Consider the following 14,565-nt stretch of genomic DNA (forward strand, 5'->3'; position numbering starts at 1 on the left):
TCATTCTGGGGAAAGGGGCTTTTACCCTGAGCAAGTGGGAAAAAGGTGGGAAGGGGAAAAAGAAGAAGGAAGAGAAAGCTATGAAACAGTGACCTGCAAGAGTAAGATAAAGATATAGGAAGTGGAGGCAGGTGAAAGAAAGAGGCATGAGGCGAACCCAAGAGTAGGCAGCACTGGTCTTCAATAACCTTGGCATTCATCAATGCCTGCCGCAAGAGCCTTTCCTAGTGCATGCCACAACTTATAAAAGCTTCTCTATAATGTGGTGTGGGCTTGAGCAAAAGCAAGAGCTAACTGCAGCGTAATTATTTCAATTTTTAATTCTGAACAACTTCAAAGGTCAGGAATTTGTGGCCCTGTTAGCATTTTTGTTGCAGGTGAAAGTAAACTGGTTACAAATAAATACATTTTCGCACAAAATCTTGTACTTTGAGGCTGTTTTCTGTTTTTTTTTCAGGTTCTACCAGGCGATAAGTTATAGCAGTTTCTCCAGCCAATTGAAGACAGCAGAAACAAAAAGTGAATTCAAGGGATTTGCTCAAGATTCCTGCCTGTGATGCTACACAACTCCTGAAAAACAGTGGAGCACCAGACATAGACAGCCATATCCCAGGATACCAAAAAGCTATCTTACGGGAAAGACTTTCTAACAGTAGCACAAGAGTTCAAGTTTTGTAAAACATCTCATGGCCTTTTCCAGCTCTCCCTAGTTTGGATGCTTTGCTATAACGAGATGTCGAATACCCAGAGACACAGTCCTCTCGGTCAAAACACAGAACTTGATTGATGGCATTTCTGCTGTTTATATGATAATCAAGAAAGAATAAAACAACAATATAACAAAGCCAATGAAAACAAACCTCCCTGTTCCCCAGAGAAACCAAGAGGAGGAAAGTCAAACAAACTGTTCCCGGTGAAAAGCATATTCCCTTTTAAGTCAAACAGAGTCAAATTATCTATTATTTATAAAGCACTTCACTTGGGTAAACACAACTTTGATTTTGTGCCAATTGGGAGTTGATTAGAAAGAAGGTGCAGAGAAAGAGGATACCTTGCTGAAGCCCACACATTCTTTGAGTGAAGAACACAGCTTTAAATGCCCGATTCTTGTATTCTGGGAAAAGTGAACACTGGAGGAGAAACCTTCTTAAGTATAACTCCCAGTCACTGCCTCACACACTCTACTGCTCGGACGTGGACAGCCCCATCGGCGGGCCTTAGTAAGATGACATCCACCCGGTCGCACATGCACAAATTGCCTGTGAGGAATGGACTACGTAAGAAAACTCTCCTGATATGTGTTTCCGAGTTTTTATCAAGTTAATTGTCATGGAATTGCAAGTCCCTGAAACAAATTGTGCTTGTTCTATCAATTGCCCTTCTTCTGGAATAAATATTTAAAAATGATGTATGATGTACTTAGTAAAACATTCCTAGAAATCATTGGGATGGAATACATCGTCATTCTTTATCTTTAACAATCATTGTAGATAACTTCCGAATCTGAAAATAGATCAATGGGGACCACTTAAAAGTAATCTCTATGTGTGACTCAAGCTGGAGCAGAATGGGACATGATTGCGCAAACTTTTCACACTGCACTTGCTAAGTGATGGGCCATTCTAAGTGGTGAGATTATTGCTAAATTTCCTTCTAATTTCAGCCCATTTCAGTTATACACCAGCTATTGAGCTAGGATGTTTGAAATAATTGGGGATACACCCCAAGCAAGAAGTAGTTTGTTGAGCACTTGTAGAAAGAATGCACTGTAACAAATAACAAATCACGTATTAGAATACACTGGAAAAACACATTGCCCAGTAAACAAAAACTAAACATGACTACAATCTGGTGAATAAATTCCAGTTCCTGATGCACTAAATACATTTTGTAGAGCAAAGTAAGTCTCATTGTTCAACACCACTGGGATAAAAAATCTGTAGCATGATGATGGAGCATGTACTAAAATCTTGTATTACAGTAGGGCTTTGTCAACCTGCTAGGAAGACATAACATCCTTAGCTATCGATTTGTATATATATTTTTGTCACAGAATTTCACAATTGCTTTTGAGTCACTTGTTGAGACCAGCACTGTCTTTTCACATTAGACTGCTTCTTCTGCCATAGGATATCCATCATGACACGTTTTCCACTTAATTCATGTCTTGAGGAGTCAACAACCACTTTTATGTGTTCAGCCATGTGGGCCATCTCTGTGACTCTGTGATTGGGCCTGATATTATTCTGAATACCATGGCAAGCCCCCAACAGCGGTGAAGTGGGCCATGACATCCTCCTTGTTTTATTTGATCACATACTTGTATGGCCTGTGGTTATTATGGCTGTTTGGCTGCTATTTTGTAGAAAGATATTCCAAAATACTCTACTATAGTAACTTCATGCCATATCTGACCTTCTTTTGGAAGTGCCATTACCTGGTACCCAAATCTATATTTATCATTGAAAAGGTCAATGCCCATCCTTATATCCTCTACCCTGTCGAAAAAACATCACCAACATCCCAAAATAACTCAGGGCCTCATTACGAGTCTGGCAGTCCATGGACCGCCAGACTCACGGTGGCGCTGGCACTGCTACCAACAGGGGAGGTCCGACCGCCATATTATGACAGTGGATGACCGTGGCGGAGCCGCCACGGTCCGACCGCCGGCACCACCAGGTTGCCGCCAGCCGACGGCCTAGCGGTGCTGGCGGTCTGAATCCGCCAGGGCAGCGCTGCCCCCCAGATTCTGACCTGCGTTTCTGCCGGCCTTTGCATGGCAGTCCCACCATCATGCAGATGCTGGAGGAAAGGGGGTGCCGGAGGCCCCATGAGGGCCCCTGCACTTGGCATGGGCAGTGCAGGGACCCCTATGGACAGCCTTGTCACGCTTCTCACTACCCTAATTACGGGCAGTGAAAAGCTCAACGGGTGCTGTTGCACCCGATGTACCAAAACACTGCCGCCGGCTCTATTACGAGCCGGCAGCAATGTTGTGGTGTGTTTCACGCTGGGCCGGTGGGGAGAAACCCTGTTTCCGCCCACTGGCCCAGCAGGAAACTCGTAATCGGTACTGCAGAGGGACGGCAGCCGCCTGCCAAAGTCATAATGAGGGCCTCAGTGTCTACCAGAGGTTCTTAATACCTCAATATTTATGTATCACACACATCATCCGGCTCCTTGCATACACTTACATACAGTTCAGTGAATACCAGGCTCCAAGCCATTGCATGGTGATTGTCATAAATATGCAGCCAAAACTTGCAACGAGTCAAACATCAATATAAAGAAATTGAAAAAGGGGCCGTTTTAAAGGAAATGAGGCACTTTATTGGTACTTCCTATAAGTAAAAGGTCTGATGTGGCCCGCCGATATCACGGCTGTGTGTAGTAAAATAGGTATTAAAGTTTCCCATCTTCTGTAAGTCCTCTATATTGGTTATAATACCTTTCCTGGGACAACAAGGTAATATACTGATTTTACAGATATATTGTGTAAGTTTCCAGATCTTCAGAAGGACCTTCATTGTAAGCATATCTAAATCATCTAAATAAGAGCGAGTACAGTAAAAGATGGAAGAGGAGGAGAAAGAAGAGGTTTGAAGTTGGATATTTTATAGCTCTTTGAATCAATTAGGGTATCATTTAGAATTTGCTGGAGCAAGAGCACAGCCATAAATTAGCAGTGATTCTGCCTCACCAAACACCTAGTTCCCCTGCTTTGTTTACAGTCATTGGAGAATGTACTTGCTACACTAATTTAAACTTCTAACCTGGTAATCCTTTCGCCTAAGGGCTACCATGTCACAGTTAGTTGTTCCATCCTATTAAGCGTGGATTGGTCCTCACAGATTTCCTCCCCCAAGACCTATCATTCGAGGTCTCCTGCACAACAGGGAAAAAGTAGACTGGAGAAAACTCCCTGCACATTAGAGCAATTTGTTTTTTTATTTAGAGAAAATAGGCCCCTGCTTTGGAAGTCAGTCTTCTCTAAACCAAAAGTTTTCTGAGTAGTTCTTTAAGCACAGCACCCACTTGACGAATCTGGCGAGCTTTGAGGTAAGGGGGCCACTGTGGCATCTCTCTTCACAACACAGTGATCCCCACCATGTTCGGGGGAGCTCTAACCAGGGTGGATATACATTCCTCCATCATGGTGGAGGAGGTCATGGCTTCCGGCCCCCATAAACGCCAGGCTCTAAAGGACTGTTTTAATAGGCAGATAGTGCTATAGGCTAATAGTTGTCTCAACCTATTTTTCCCATTCACAAAATAAACTCTTCGTATTGTATCTCGCCATTTGGTTGGACTTATAACAACACAGCTGCTCACAAGTATCTTTGTAGACCAGGTGTATCTTTTAGTTATTTTATGTCTTTCACCAGACTCCTTTCCAACGAACGGGCTCTCTGTTTCATGAAAGATCATATAGTTCAGAGCCAGATAACATTTAAGACTGTACTGGGGCAAAATCACAGTTTCATTGTCATTCACGAATTTACATGTGCAGTGAACCAGATGAAGAGTCTACATTTGAGAATGTCTTTATTGACCAAGGTGGCTGATGCGTCCCCTCAATACCTCAATCTAAGGCTTCAACCACTGTAGTACATTCTTTTTGTATCATCTGTTTTATCAGACAATAATGTAAGTCCCAAAGCAATACCTCAATGAAAGGTTTGCACTTTTGCTTCAATCCATTTTCTTTTTGGTGACGTGTAGTCCACGCTGTTATTGCAGGGTGAACCTATCTCTCAAACTACCAGGTAAACTGCCAATCTGCACAAAATATTCCAATAGTCCCTCTTGCCCCAATGTTATTGCTTGCCAGGGGGCATGTGTGGCCGCAAGACAAAGCCAATTTGAAGACTAGCTAGAGCGTGCATTATTTGCACCCATCTTCATAGCTAAATTATTCTGGCACCACTAGTCTTAACTGGCTACTAGTGTTAGGCTCCTGCACTAATATGGTTTAATGGTATGGTACTAATGGGTGCCAGGAGCCACTATAGGTGTTATTATTCTAACAAGCTGTCCATTCAACACCTCCAAGCTATGGAAAGCTATGTTATTGAAACATCATTCTATTTAATTGGGATGGTGAATAACACAGAAACAGTATCTTAAAGCATATAAGATACAAAAATGAGTATTATTTGTGGGAAAAGCACAGCAAAGTAGAAGATATTGGAGTTGTTGGGCAATTGCCTTCATTCTTATAGGTAGGGCGAGTACCAAGCCTCTCTTCCTTCAGTGGTAAATGACTGGCAATTTTATTTTTTGTTTGTCATGAAGTAACAGCTTTAATGCAGGCACGAGAAGTGGTTTAACTGCATGCACAACCATCTAATGATTTTAAAGCATGCAGTAAACTATTTTTTTTTGCACATGCAATAAATGTAGACATTGACACGGCAACCCGCAAAAGGTGGGCATAACTTTTCTCAAGTGCAGGAACAAGTGAAAGAAGATGGGTCTGCCCCACGGGCAACTCTGCAGGACCAATAAAGAAGTCACAAAATCCTTTTGGACCCTGCGCACCCATGCTAATGAGCTGACATTTTCACAAGTTCACTTTCCTCAAAAGGTGCAATACTAGTAGAGGAGAGGCAATTACATTTCAAGTGCCTGATCAAATTTGAGAGGCGAGACTACTGATTCCCAAAACAACAGGCAAGAAAGAGCGAAGCAGAGGTACATTAGTTAACAGCTCCGGGTCTTGGGAGGACTACATAAAAAGATTGCTTCTGGGCTTTAGTTAACGGAACTTGCACAATTAGCAGCCACTTGTTTCTGGCTGGGCGAGACACACCAGTAATTTATTTCAGTTGAGGGGTGATTTATCAGGATTCTTGGGTAAGGTATGGGAGTCCCCCTTCTTCTAAATGTGAATAGTCAGAATATGAAGAATCTGCGCCCTGCATGTCCTTAAGTGTTGGTAGGACCAATGCTTGTGTGACAGCTCTGAGAGGTATGCCCATAGGAGGTGAAGGAGATGGAGTTAGTGAAGGAGGTGTAGTCAGCATGGGTGACAGAGCTAGCAGTAGAGGGGATATGGTTGAGGTCGAGCAAGGGGCGTTTGTAGACTGCCCAGCAGGCTGCTGTGGAAGCAATCTTTGAAAAGTATCCATCATCTGCTGCTAAGCAAACAAGAATGCAATAGGCACCTGCATGCCCTCAGATTTCCTATAGTAACAATGTGGGCCATAACACTGAGGAGGGTTGACAGCTACAAAGATCTCTGGCTGATACATGCTGGCAGGCATCGTCTTGTTTATCTAACAATCCTATGTTTTACTTAAGGACATAATACACACCCAGCTATGTAGGAATGTAGGCATCCTTCGAGGTGTCCTTGTTGCAGATATCCATCTCTAGCTTTAGTTCAGAATCTACGTAGGTCGGCTTTCCGTCACTTTTATGGGTGAAAAGGTAACTAGGAAAAAAAAAACATCATCAACTTCATTGACAGGGCTGTCTTTGACAATGTAGTAGGCATCATTCCTAGGTTTACATTCAAAGGTGAAAAATGGATTGCTGTAGACAATATTGTAATTGATGGCAGAAGGAGAGCCATCAATGAGTTGGTTGTAGATGGTGTTGTTGTCAACCATGGTCTTGCTAATGAAGGAGCTATAGTTGTCAACGAGGGCTTGGTCGACAGAGAGATCCGTGATGAAGCTGCCTTCACACTCATCGATGAGACTTGTACAAGAAATACGTTTTTTTTAATCATATGTGGGGTCAGATTTTTTTCTCCAAGTCAAGGGGAGTGTGGTCTGCTGACCCCTCTAGTGTAAAGTTCCATTGTTAAGCAAACCACGATCCTGGGTCTGTCATTCTGTGCGTAAGTAAAGTGTGTGTGTATATGCATTGAGTTTGAGGTACATGACTGGTAGTAAGACTCTGTGACTGGTAAGAGTCAGAGTACGGGGAACGGTGGGACCCATTTTAGAAGGACTCTAGTTTAGTAAAGCACAAGATGAAGGATGGATACAGCTGGTAGTGGGATTGTATGACTACATTATTGTGGCTGGAGTATGGAGACCCAGATACTAAAGTGAGGAAGGATGGAGACAGGCTTATCCTTAGACATTCCATATGATCTTTGATAGCAGAGGGTTAATGATTAGTTCTTTCTTAGCAATGCCATTTAGTGAATGGTAGGGGTGGAGGGTGGGACTGCAGTTCCAGTTATTCAAGGAGAGGGAGTTTCTAAGAAGGGGCTGGCCTTTCTGTTCCTGATTTCTGCTGGGGAAGGAAGGTGACAGCTGGGTACAGAGGCCTCAAACTTCATTGTGCCATTGATTTTGTAATGTCCTGCTGGGAGCCAGCATCATTGCTGCCTGATGTGAGAGGCATCACCTTGCACAAACACTGTATCTAAAAAGCAGCCAGAAAATCACATTTGAAAGAGAACCAGTTCTGAAGTCTTGGATAGTGGATACACAGATTCTGTCTCGAAATTGAGCATATAGGGGGATCCAAACCACTCCACTTTGTTCCAGTTCCAAGTTCTTCATGATCAAGGAAAGGAGTGTGCCACAGAGTGAAGGACTGCTGTGTGACCAGGGATAGTGTTGCTGTCTACCATATAGCCCCCAACCCAGGTATCACAGTATACCCATTTGCCTATATTTGTGTGTGTGCGTGTGAGAGAGAGAGAGTATTTGTGTATTATACTGATGTACCTAAATATGTTCTGGAATGTTGGCCAGTTTGTATCTATGTAAATATAGGAATGTATGTGTACACTTATGTAGATAATTACATGTTTGTGTCAGTGTGTGTGCTAATACACATATGTATGCAGCCACTTGCATGAATAAAAAGAGATCTCTTCCTCATTGTTCCTACATGGTTTCTTCTTTTCAAAGCCCTGCCACTGGATGTCTCTTGTGCAAGCTTACATATTTAAAGGAATAGTACAAGACTTCCTTGCAGAAAAATGTATGACAAACCTGTATCTGGGGACAAACTGTTGAGTTAATGTCTTATTGATGACCAAATCCGTACAAATGTCTTCCGAATGCAGCAACAGACTTGCAAGAGGCAGATTGTCTAGGAGTGGGAATGAACCCGTGTTGTGCTCCACTGTGTTCGAAGGTATTGAACATTTTCACCATGAGCCCGATTAACAACCTTTTCTTGGGTTAAAGGAGGCTTATGTGTGTTCAGATGCAGGTATTACATGAGCCTGGGACAAGGATAAGTCGCGCCCGCTCCCATTAACAGCTTTATGGATCGGGCGTGTTGTCGTGTTCCTCGATAGGGCCGTAGCACACTGCAGAGGGTAGGGCGGCCCCGATTCCGCTCTTGATAATAATACTAGTACATCCCAATTGTCTCTTGTTCCCAACTCCTCTTATTTGTCACAACTAGGACGTCTCAGAAACAGCCATGCAAACAAGGAGTCTTACTGAAACACGAGCCGCAAGTTACTACTCATCTTCTCAATCATTTATAAGATGTACGTTTTCCCGCCAAAGCCTAGTTCACGATCCAAGGCAGCCAAGACAGGAAATGCGATGCAAGCCTATTCGTGTCTGGTGCCGGCATCCTTTGGGGTCTGAGAATGCGAAAGCTGGCACTTTTCCATGGCTCCACTCAGCAGGTGTGAGAGGGGCGACTTCAAACACTGCAAGCTATGTGTACATTTGCTTCTCCGGAATACTTCCATTTTTCAAGTGGGTTTAGAGGATGGGAGCGGACCCCAAGAGAGAATTCCTTAGTGGCTTGGTGGATTTGAAAATATATACTTCGTCATCCTGTGCTGGTTTAACAAGCCAACCAAGGCAGGAGTGGTCCTTCCTGTGGCTGCTAGAGACCGAGAAACTCTCGGGGACCTAGCTGTTGCTCTTGTGGACAAATGGTGCAAGATCACACTTGGCAACAACATGGAACGATATTCCACACTTCCACTTCCGTAAAATCCTGCGAAACAAAGAATTCAGACTTTTTTTACTGCATTTATATTTTTCAGCCTCTACTTCAAAGTCGCACTCTTCCCCAGTAGCTAGAGTTCTAAGAATGAAGGATAACGACAGGGAAATATTTTCTTCCCGTGTGCCATTTTGCTTTACATCACTTCATAATAAATGCACCCTAGTGACACCTGACCCCTGGTTCTTTCTTTAGCTTGGGTTTCCCATCTTATTCAGCTTCCTTTTGTCTTGTGTGAACCTAAAACCTATAAAATTCCCACTAACATCGCTGTGGAGGTTTGGCCTCCAACAGAGAGTAATAACAGTTTTAGGTTGAGCACAACAGCGCGCTAGCGCTGCTTTTCGACTGTTTGTTATCTATTCTGTGGACTTTAACCACACCCATCTCAGGCCCATCACTTTCATTCGTTCCTGGGCCTGCCTTTCAAAAATCCCTTGATGTCATTAAATGCTTTATGTTTGTCCCACTTTGAGGCTATTTTGTTACCGCCTTGGAGACTGACCCTGTTACATAGATTTTTGCACAATCCGCCAGATAGCTTCGTATCGGTGCACTATTTTTACTTTTGCCTTGCCGCTTTGCTCATGGTGGTATGTTATTTTTTCGTCTTTCTTTGTTTCAGGTATCTTGCTTTTTCTTTGCAATGTCTGCAGGGTCTTTTTTATTTCTTTAATTTGTTTTGCAGTTTTATGTACATGAAGGTATTGGAGCGCTTTATTTACTTATTGTTTGCGAACTCGATACAAAGGTATTACAGTGCTGTACAAGAGCACCCATTACATTACACAAGAGCACAATCATTTTTGGTAGCAATGAGAGATTAAGCAATTTGCCCAGAATCTCAGGATATTAAGCCAGTGCTGAGACTCGAACCTTGTGCCCCAGCTCCAAAGATGGCAACTCTGGCCCTTATGCCACATCCTCTCCCCTAGGGTTCTTTATCTGGTACGTATTGAGGCAGTCTGGGAATAACTAGTTTTTTTTTAATATAGTGCTTGGTTCTGGCATTTTATAGCGCTGCAAACCAGGTGGCATTCCTAACAGAATTGCTATTGCTATAGTTCATTTGCATCGACCTTACAGAGATGAAGAGATGAAAGGCCTATGTCAGGATATTTATTTTTTTGAAACTCGATACAAAGGTACTACAGCGATTTACATGAGCACCAGTTACATTACACAAGAACACATTTGTTTTTGGTAGCCAGGGGAGGTTAAGGGATTTTCCCAGAATCACAGAACGTTGAGCCGGCGATGAGACTCCAACCATGTTCCCCAGCTCCAAGGTCAGCAGCTCTGTCTCTTACACCACACCCTCTCCCCTATGGTTCTTTGTCTGGTGCGTGTTGGGGCAGTCTTGGAATAACTCATGTTTTTAATGTAGTGCTTGGTAATACAGGTTCTGCTATTTCATAGCGCTGCAAAGCGGGGACCAGTCTTAACAAAATCGCTATAATTTATTTGCAGTTAAGCTGCTCTTCTTTTATTCGTTTTGTAAACAGTCAATGTTTTTCATAAGTTAGGCTGGTATTGCCAATGCAGAGGAATAATTCCTTTAAAAGTTTAACACACAGAAATATATGGCTGCTCCCTTTTCTTTGCTACTATTTTGACCCCTCATTCTCAGGGTTAAATGCCACAAAGGTACCTCTTTGTGGCTTGTTTGGTGCTATAAAAGCTATAAAAGCTTAAGTAAACACACTAGACAAGGTTGCATCTCTAGGGTATCACAGCCAGTCTGTAGGAATGAGGCAACAACACTCCCAACAGCCTTGCTGTGTCCTCTCTCTTGCAGCGACAAGCCTGGGAGGGTTGCTGTGGCACCTGGCATACATATACTACACTCCAAACAAAAGCACATAAGAAAAATACATTGTCATTTACAACACCAATAGCTTTAACTCTCACAAATGTGAGACCTATTGCATTGCAAATGCTTGTTTGTGGAATGCCTGTGCTCTAGTGTGAGCAGAGTAAAGACTGGTAGGAATCTGCCCAACTGACTGGCACAGGGAAGTAAGTAAGCAGGTCTTCAGGAGAGCTGATGATTGTTTCCAAGGGAAAATTAGCCAATCAACCACCTCCTGCCTAAAAGCTGCTATTTGCAGACTAAATGGCAGGAAATCGATAGAACACCACAGCTCCAAACTGCATGATGAAGTTGGAGGGCAGACCAAGGGTGTCAAGTCACTGAAATAATATGCCTAGCGTAAGTGAGAACACACACCATCCAGCCTTCTTGATGACATCACATGGCCTTCGACCCATCAATACTTTTAATGAACAGTGGTTTAGAACAGACACAAACAACCAGCTACTAAAACTGCCATAAACTATACTTACATTTTAAATGTCAGTCGTTACTTTTGCTCAAACAATGAGACTCACTTAATGCCCCTCTAGAGTACTCTGACTGTGCACAGTGAGGCCCAGAGGGATGAGGTTATCCCATCACCACTCTGGTAACTACTCAACAGATGGTCTAGTCACAGGTGCTCCCGAAGAAAATAAGTTACTTACCTGTAACTGTAGTTCTCCAGTATTGGAATCTTTCACAGATTCACATGCTTGAATCCTTCCCCGTCGTCGAGATGGGAGCCCCGGTACATCAAAACAGCTATGCATATAGGCTACTGCAAAGAAAAAAGGCCTAAGCCTTCACTTTAGTAGCCTATCCTCATCATTATGAGCAAAAGGACCGAAACAAGGCCCAGCCAATCAGGCCTCCCCTCCCTCTAGAACCCTCCTGAGAGGAGCTCCCTTCCCTCAGATTTTCTCAAGCACGAGTATAAGAGTATCTGAAGAAGACAGGAGAAGGTGAGCTTCCCAGGGGAGGAGGGAGGGTTGCATGTGAATCTATGAAAGATTCCAATAGTGGAGAACTACAGTTACAGGTAAGTAACTTATTTTCTTACTCCAGTATTGGAACTTTCATAGATTCACGTGCTTGAATCAGAATAGCAAGCAGTAATGAAGCACATTGTATAACATTAAACCATACGTATAGTTATTGATACATGCACACACGATGCATCTATATACAGACCCATACATACATATATATATATATATATATATATATATATATATACATATATATATATATATATATATATATATATACCTTGGAACATCCATATATCAGCAAAATCTTACTGTACGTTAAAACTATGAATATGAGAGCCGTAGAGGAAGAAAAACAAACTTATGCAATGTGCACAAATTAGACTGGGCTGGCGGGATAAGGAATAAAGAACTTACAACAGCTCACCGCTACTGGAAAAGATGTCGCAACACCGCTTGTCCTACCGCCATATCTCCTTGCTGAGTTTCCTTCAAACAGTAATGTCTTGCGAAAGTATGCACAGACTTCCACGTGGCCGCTCTGCAGATGTCCTGAATGGGCACTCCAGCAAAAAGTGCCATGGATGCAGCCATTTTCCTTGTAGAATGTGCCCGCGGTGGATTCTACAAAGGTTTTCCTGCCGATGTATGACAATAGTTAATGGCAGAGGCTATCCACCTCGCAATTCCTTGTTTAGATAAAGCTCGCCTCTTGCATGGAGCACTGAAAGCCACAAAAAGCTGGTTAGATTGTCTAAACTGTTTAGTTCTGTCCAGGTAAAATTTCAGGCACCTCTGAACATCCAAAGAGTGTAGAGCGTGTTCTGCAGGCGTTGATGGATTAGGAAAGTATGTTTTCAGTATCACTGGTTGATTTATATGAAAATCGGATGGCACCTTAGGTATGAATTTTGGATTTGTTCGCAAAATTACTCTATCCTTTTTTAATTGTAAGAAAGGATCCTGGGTCGTGAATGCCTGTATCTCACTTACTCTTCTAGACGAGGGGAGAGCAAGCAGAAAGAGACCTTCCAGGATAGGAACTTTATATCTGCCTTGTGGATTGGCTCAAACTGTGGTTTTATTAATTGAGACAAGACCAAATTAAGGTGCCATGAAGGAGGTGGAGGCCGTTCCGGAGGGAAGGACCTGAACAGACCCTTCAGAAATTTTTTTATGACTCTTGCCGACCACATGGGAGGCTTGTTCTCCGTACGCCTATAACGAGAAATTTCTGCCAGGTGAACTTTAATCGAAGAAATCGCCAAACCCGATTTGGCCAGGAGCAGAAGATAAGGTCAAATCTGCTGCGGGGATGACGAAAAGGGGTGCACCTGGACCCGAGTACACCAAGAGCAGAATCTCTTCCACTTCAGACGATAACATTTGTTGGAACTCTCAGCTACAGCTCTGGCAAGAATGGCCCTGCAATCCGATGGCAAATCTAGATGCGCAAACTCATGGTGTTCAGGAGCCAGGCTGTCAAGTGAAGTGACGCCAGATCCGGGTGGAGAACTTGGCCCTCGTTCATCGTAAGTAGGGAGGGTATAGCTGGTAGAGGGATGCTGCGGCTCTGCGAGAGGTGAAGGAGTTCCGTATACCAAAACTGACGAGGCCATGCTGGAGAAATCAGGAGGAGCTTGCAGTGTTTGATCTTGATCTTCGCCAGAACCCTTGGAATCAGGGGAATGGGAGGAAAAGCGTAGGAATAAATTCCTGACCATGCCATGGAAAACGCATTCCCCCAGGAGCCCCGATGTGGATCCCGACTTGCGAAGAAGTGGCATTTCGCATTCTGCGGTGTGGCGAAGAGATCTAAGTTCGGTTTCCCCCATCTGGCGAAAACCTGATTCAAGACTTCCTGGTCCAATTACCACTCGTGGTTGGACGACCGTGATCTGCTCAGGGAATCCGCAATGACATTCTGTATACCTGGGACATGTTCCGCTCGAAGACTTATTTTGTGGCTGATAGACCATTCCCAAATGTGCTGAGATTCTCTCGATAAGAGTAGAGACCTGGTTCCTCCCTGCTTGTTTATGTAATGCATTGTCGTTGTGTTGTCCATCCGGATGAGAACCGAGGAACCTTTCATTTTCGGGAGAAAAGCGCACAGCGCTAGTCAAACAGCCTTCAATTCGAATGAAAGACTTTCTGATGGGGCTTCCATTTGCTTCTTACTTGCAGGTGTTGGAGGAAAGCACCCTATCCTTCGAGAGAAGCGTCTGTAGTTATCACCCAAGGTGCTTGCTGGGGAGAAAAGAAAGTCCCTTCGCTAAGTGAGACTCCTGAGTCCACCAAGCTAGAGAGAGCATCATGGGCCTCGTTATCCTGATGATATCGTCGAAAGACCTCATGGCTTGTGCCCATTGAAGATCTAACTGCTCCTGGAGGGGTCTCATTCTTAGACAACAGAAAGGTACCAGAGGAATGCAGAAGTACATCATCCCTATCAGGGACTTGAATAGGCGAACTGAAACGTACTTTCTTTTTTGTGAACGCTTCGCGAGGGAGATGAGTTTTCTCCGTCTGTCCTCTGTAGGGGCTGCCTTGTTGGTGGAAGTGTCCAGTACTGCCCCTAGAAATGTTCTTCTCCGTAAGGGCTGGAATGTAGATTTTTCGCAATTGACCGTTAGGCCCAGGCTCGTGAACAGCTCGATACAAGCTCTTGTGGACTTCTGCACCTGAGATCTGGATCTGGCTTTGACCAGCCAGTCGTCCAGATATGGGAAGACTTGATGGTTTTGCCTCCTGAGAAAAGCTGCCACTGGA

General features: G+C 43.6%; 2 protein-coding genes across 4 annotated transcripts in view; one reads left to right on the forward strand and one right to left on the reverse strand.

Moving 5' to 3' along the window:
- CRLF1 (cytokine receptor like factor 1) overlaps positions 1-1,443 on the forward strand; it is a 136,701-nt gene extending 135,258 nt beyond the window's left edge. For all 3 annotated transcript variants that reach the window (XM_069215841.1, XM_069215840.1, XM_069215842.1), the window contains exon 8: positions 458-1,443. In XM_069215841.1, the coding sequence (XP_069071942.1) occupies positions 458-474 (17 nt within the window). In that variant the 3' untranslated portion in view covers positions 475-1,443. The remainder of the gene's footprint in view (positions 1-457) is intronic.
- A 1,867-nt stretch (positions 1,444-3,310) lies between these two features.
- The window catches only part of LOC138267043 (uncharacterized), a 131,837-nt gene continuing 120,582 nt past the window's right edge, over positions 3,311-14,565 (reverse strand). Inside the window, exon 7 of the mRNA XM_069215890.1 lies at positions 3,311-8,937. The gene's annotated coding sequence lies outside the window, so the exon portion shown is untranslated. The remainder of the gene's footprint in view (positions 8,938-14,565) is intronic.

Source organism: Pleurodeles waltl, chromosome 12, assembly GCF_031143425.1.
Source record: "Pleurodeles waltl isolate 20211129_DDA chromosome 12, aPleWal1.hap1.20221129, whole genome shotgun sequence".
Classification (NCBI taxonomy): Eukaryota; Metazoa; Chordata; class Amphibia; order Caudata; family Salamandridae; genus Pleurodeles; species Pleurodeles waltl.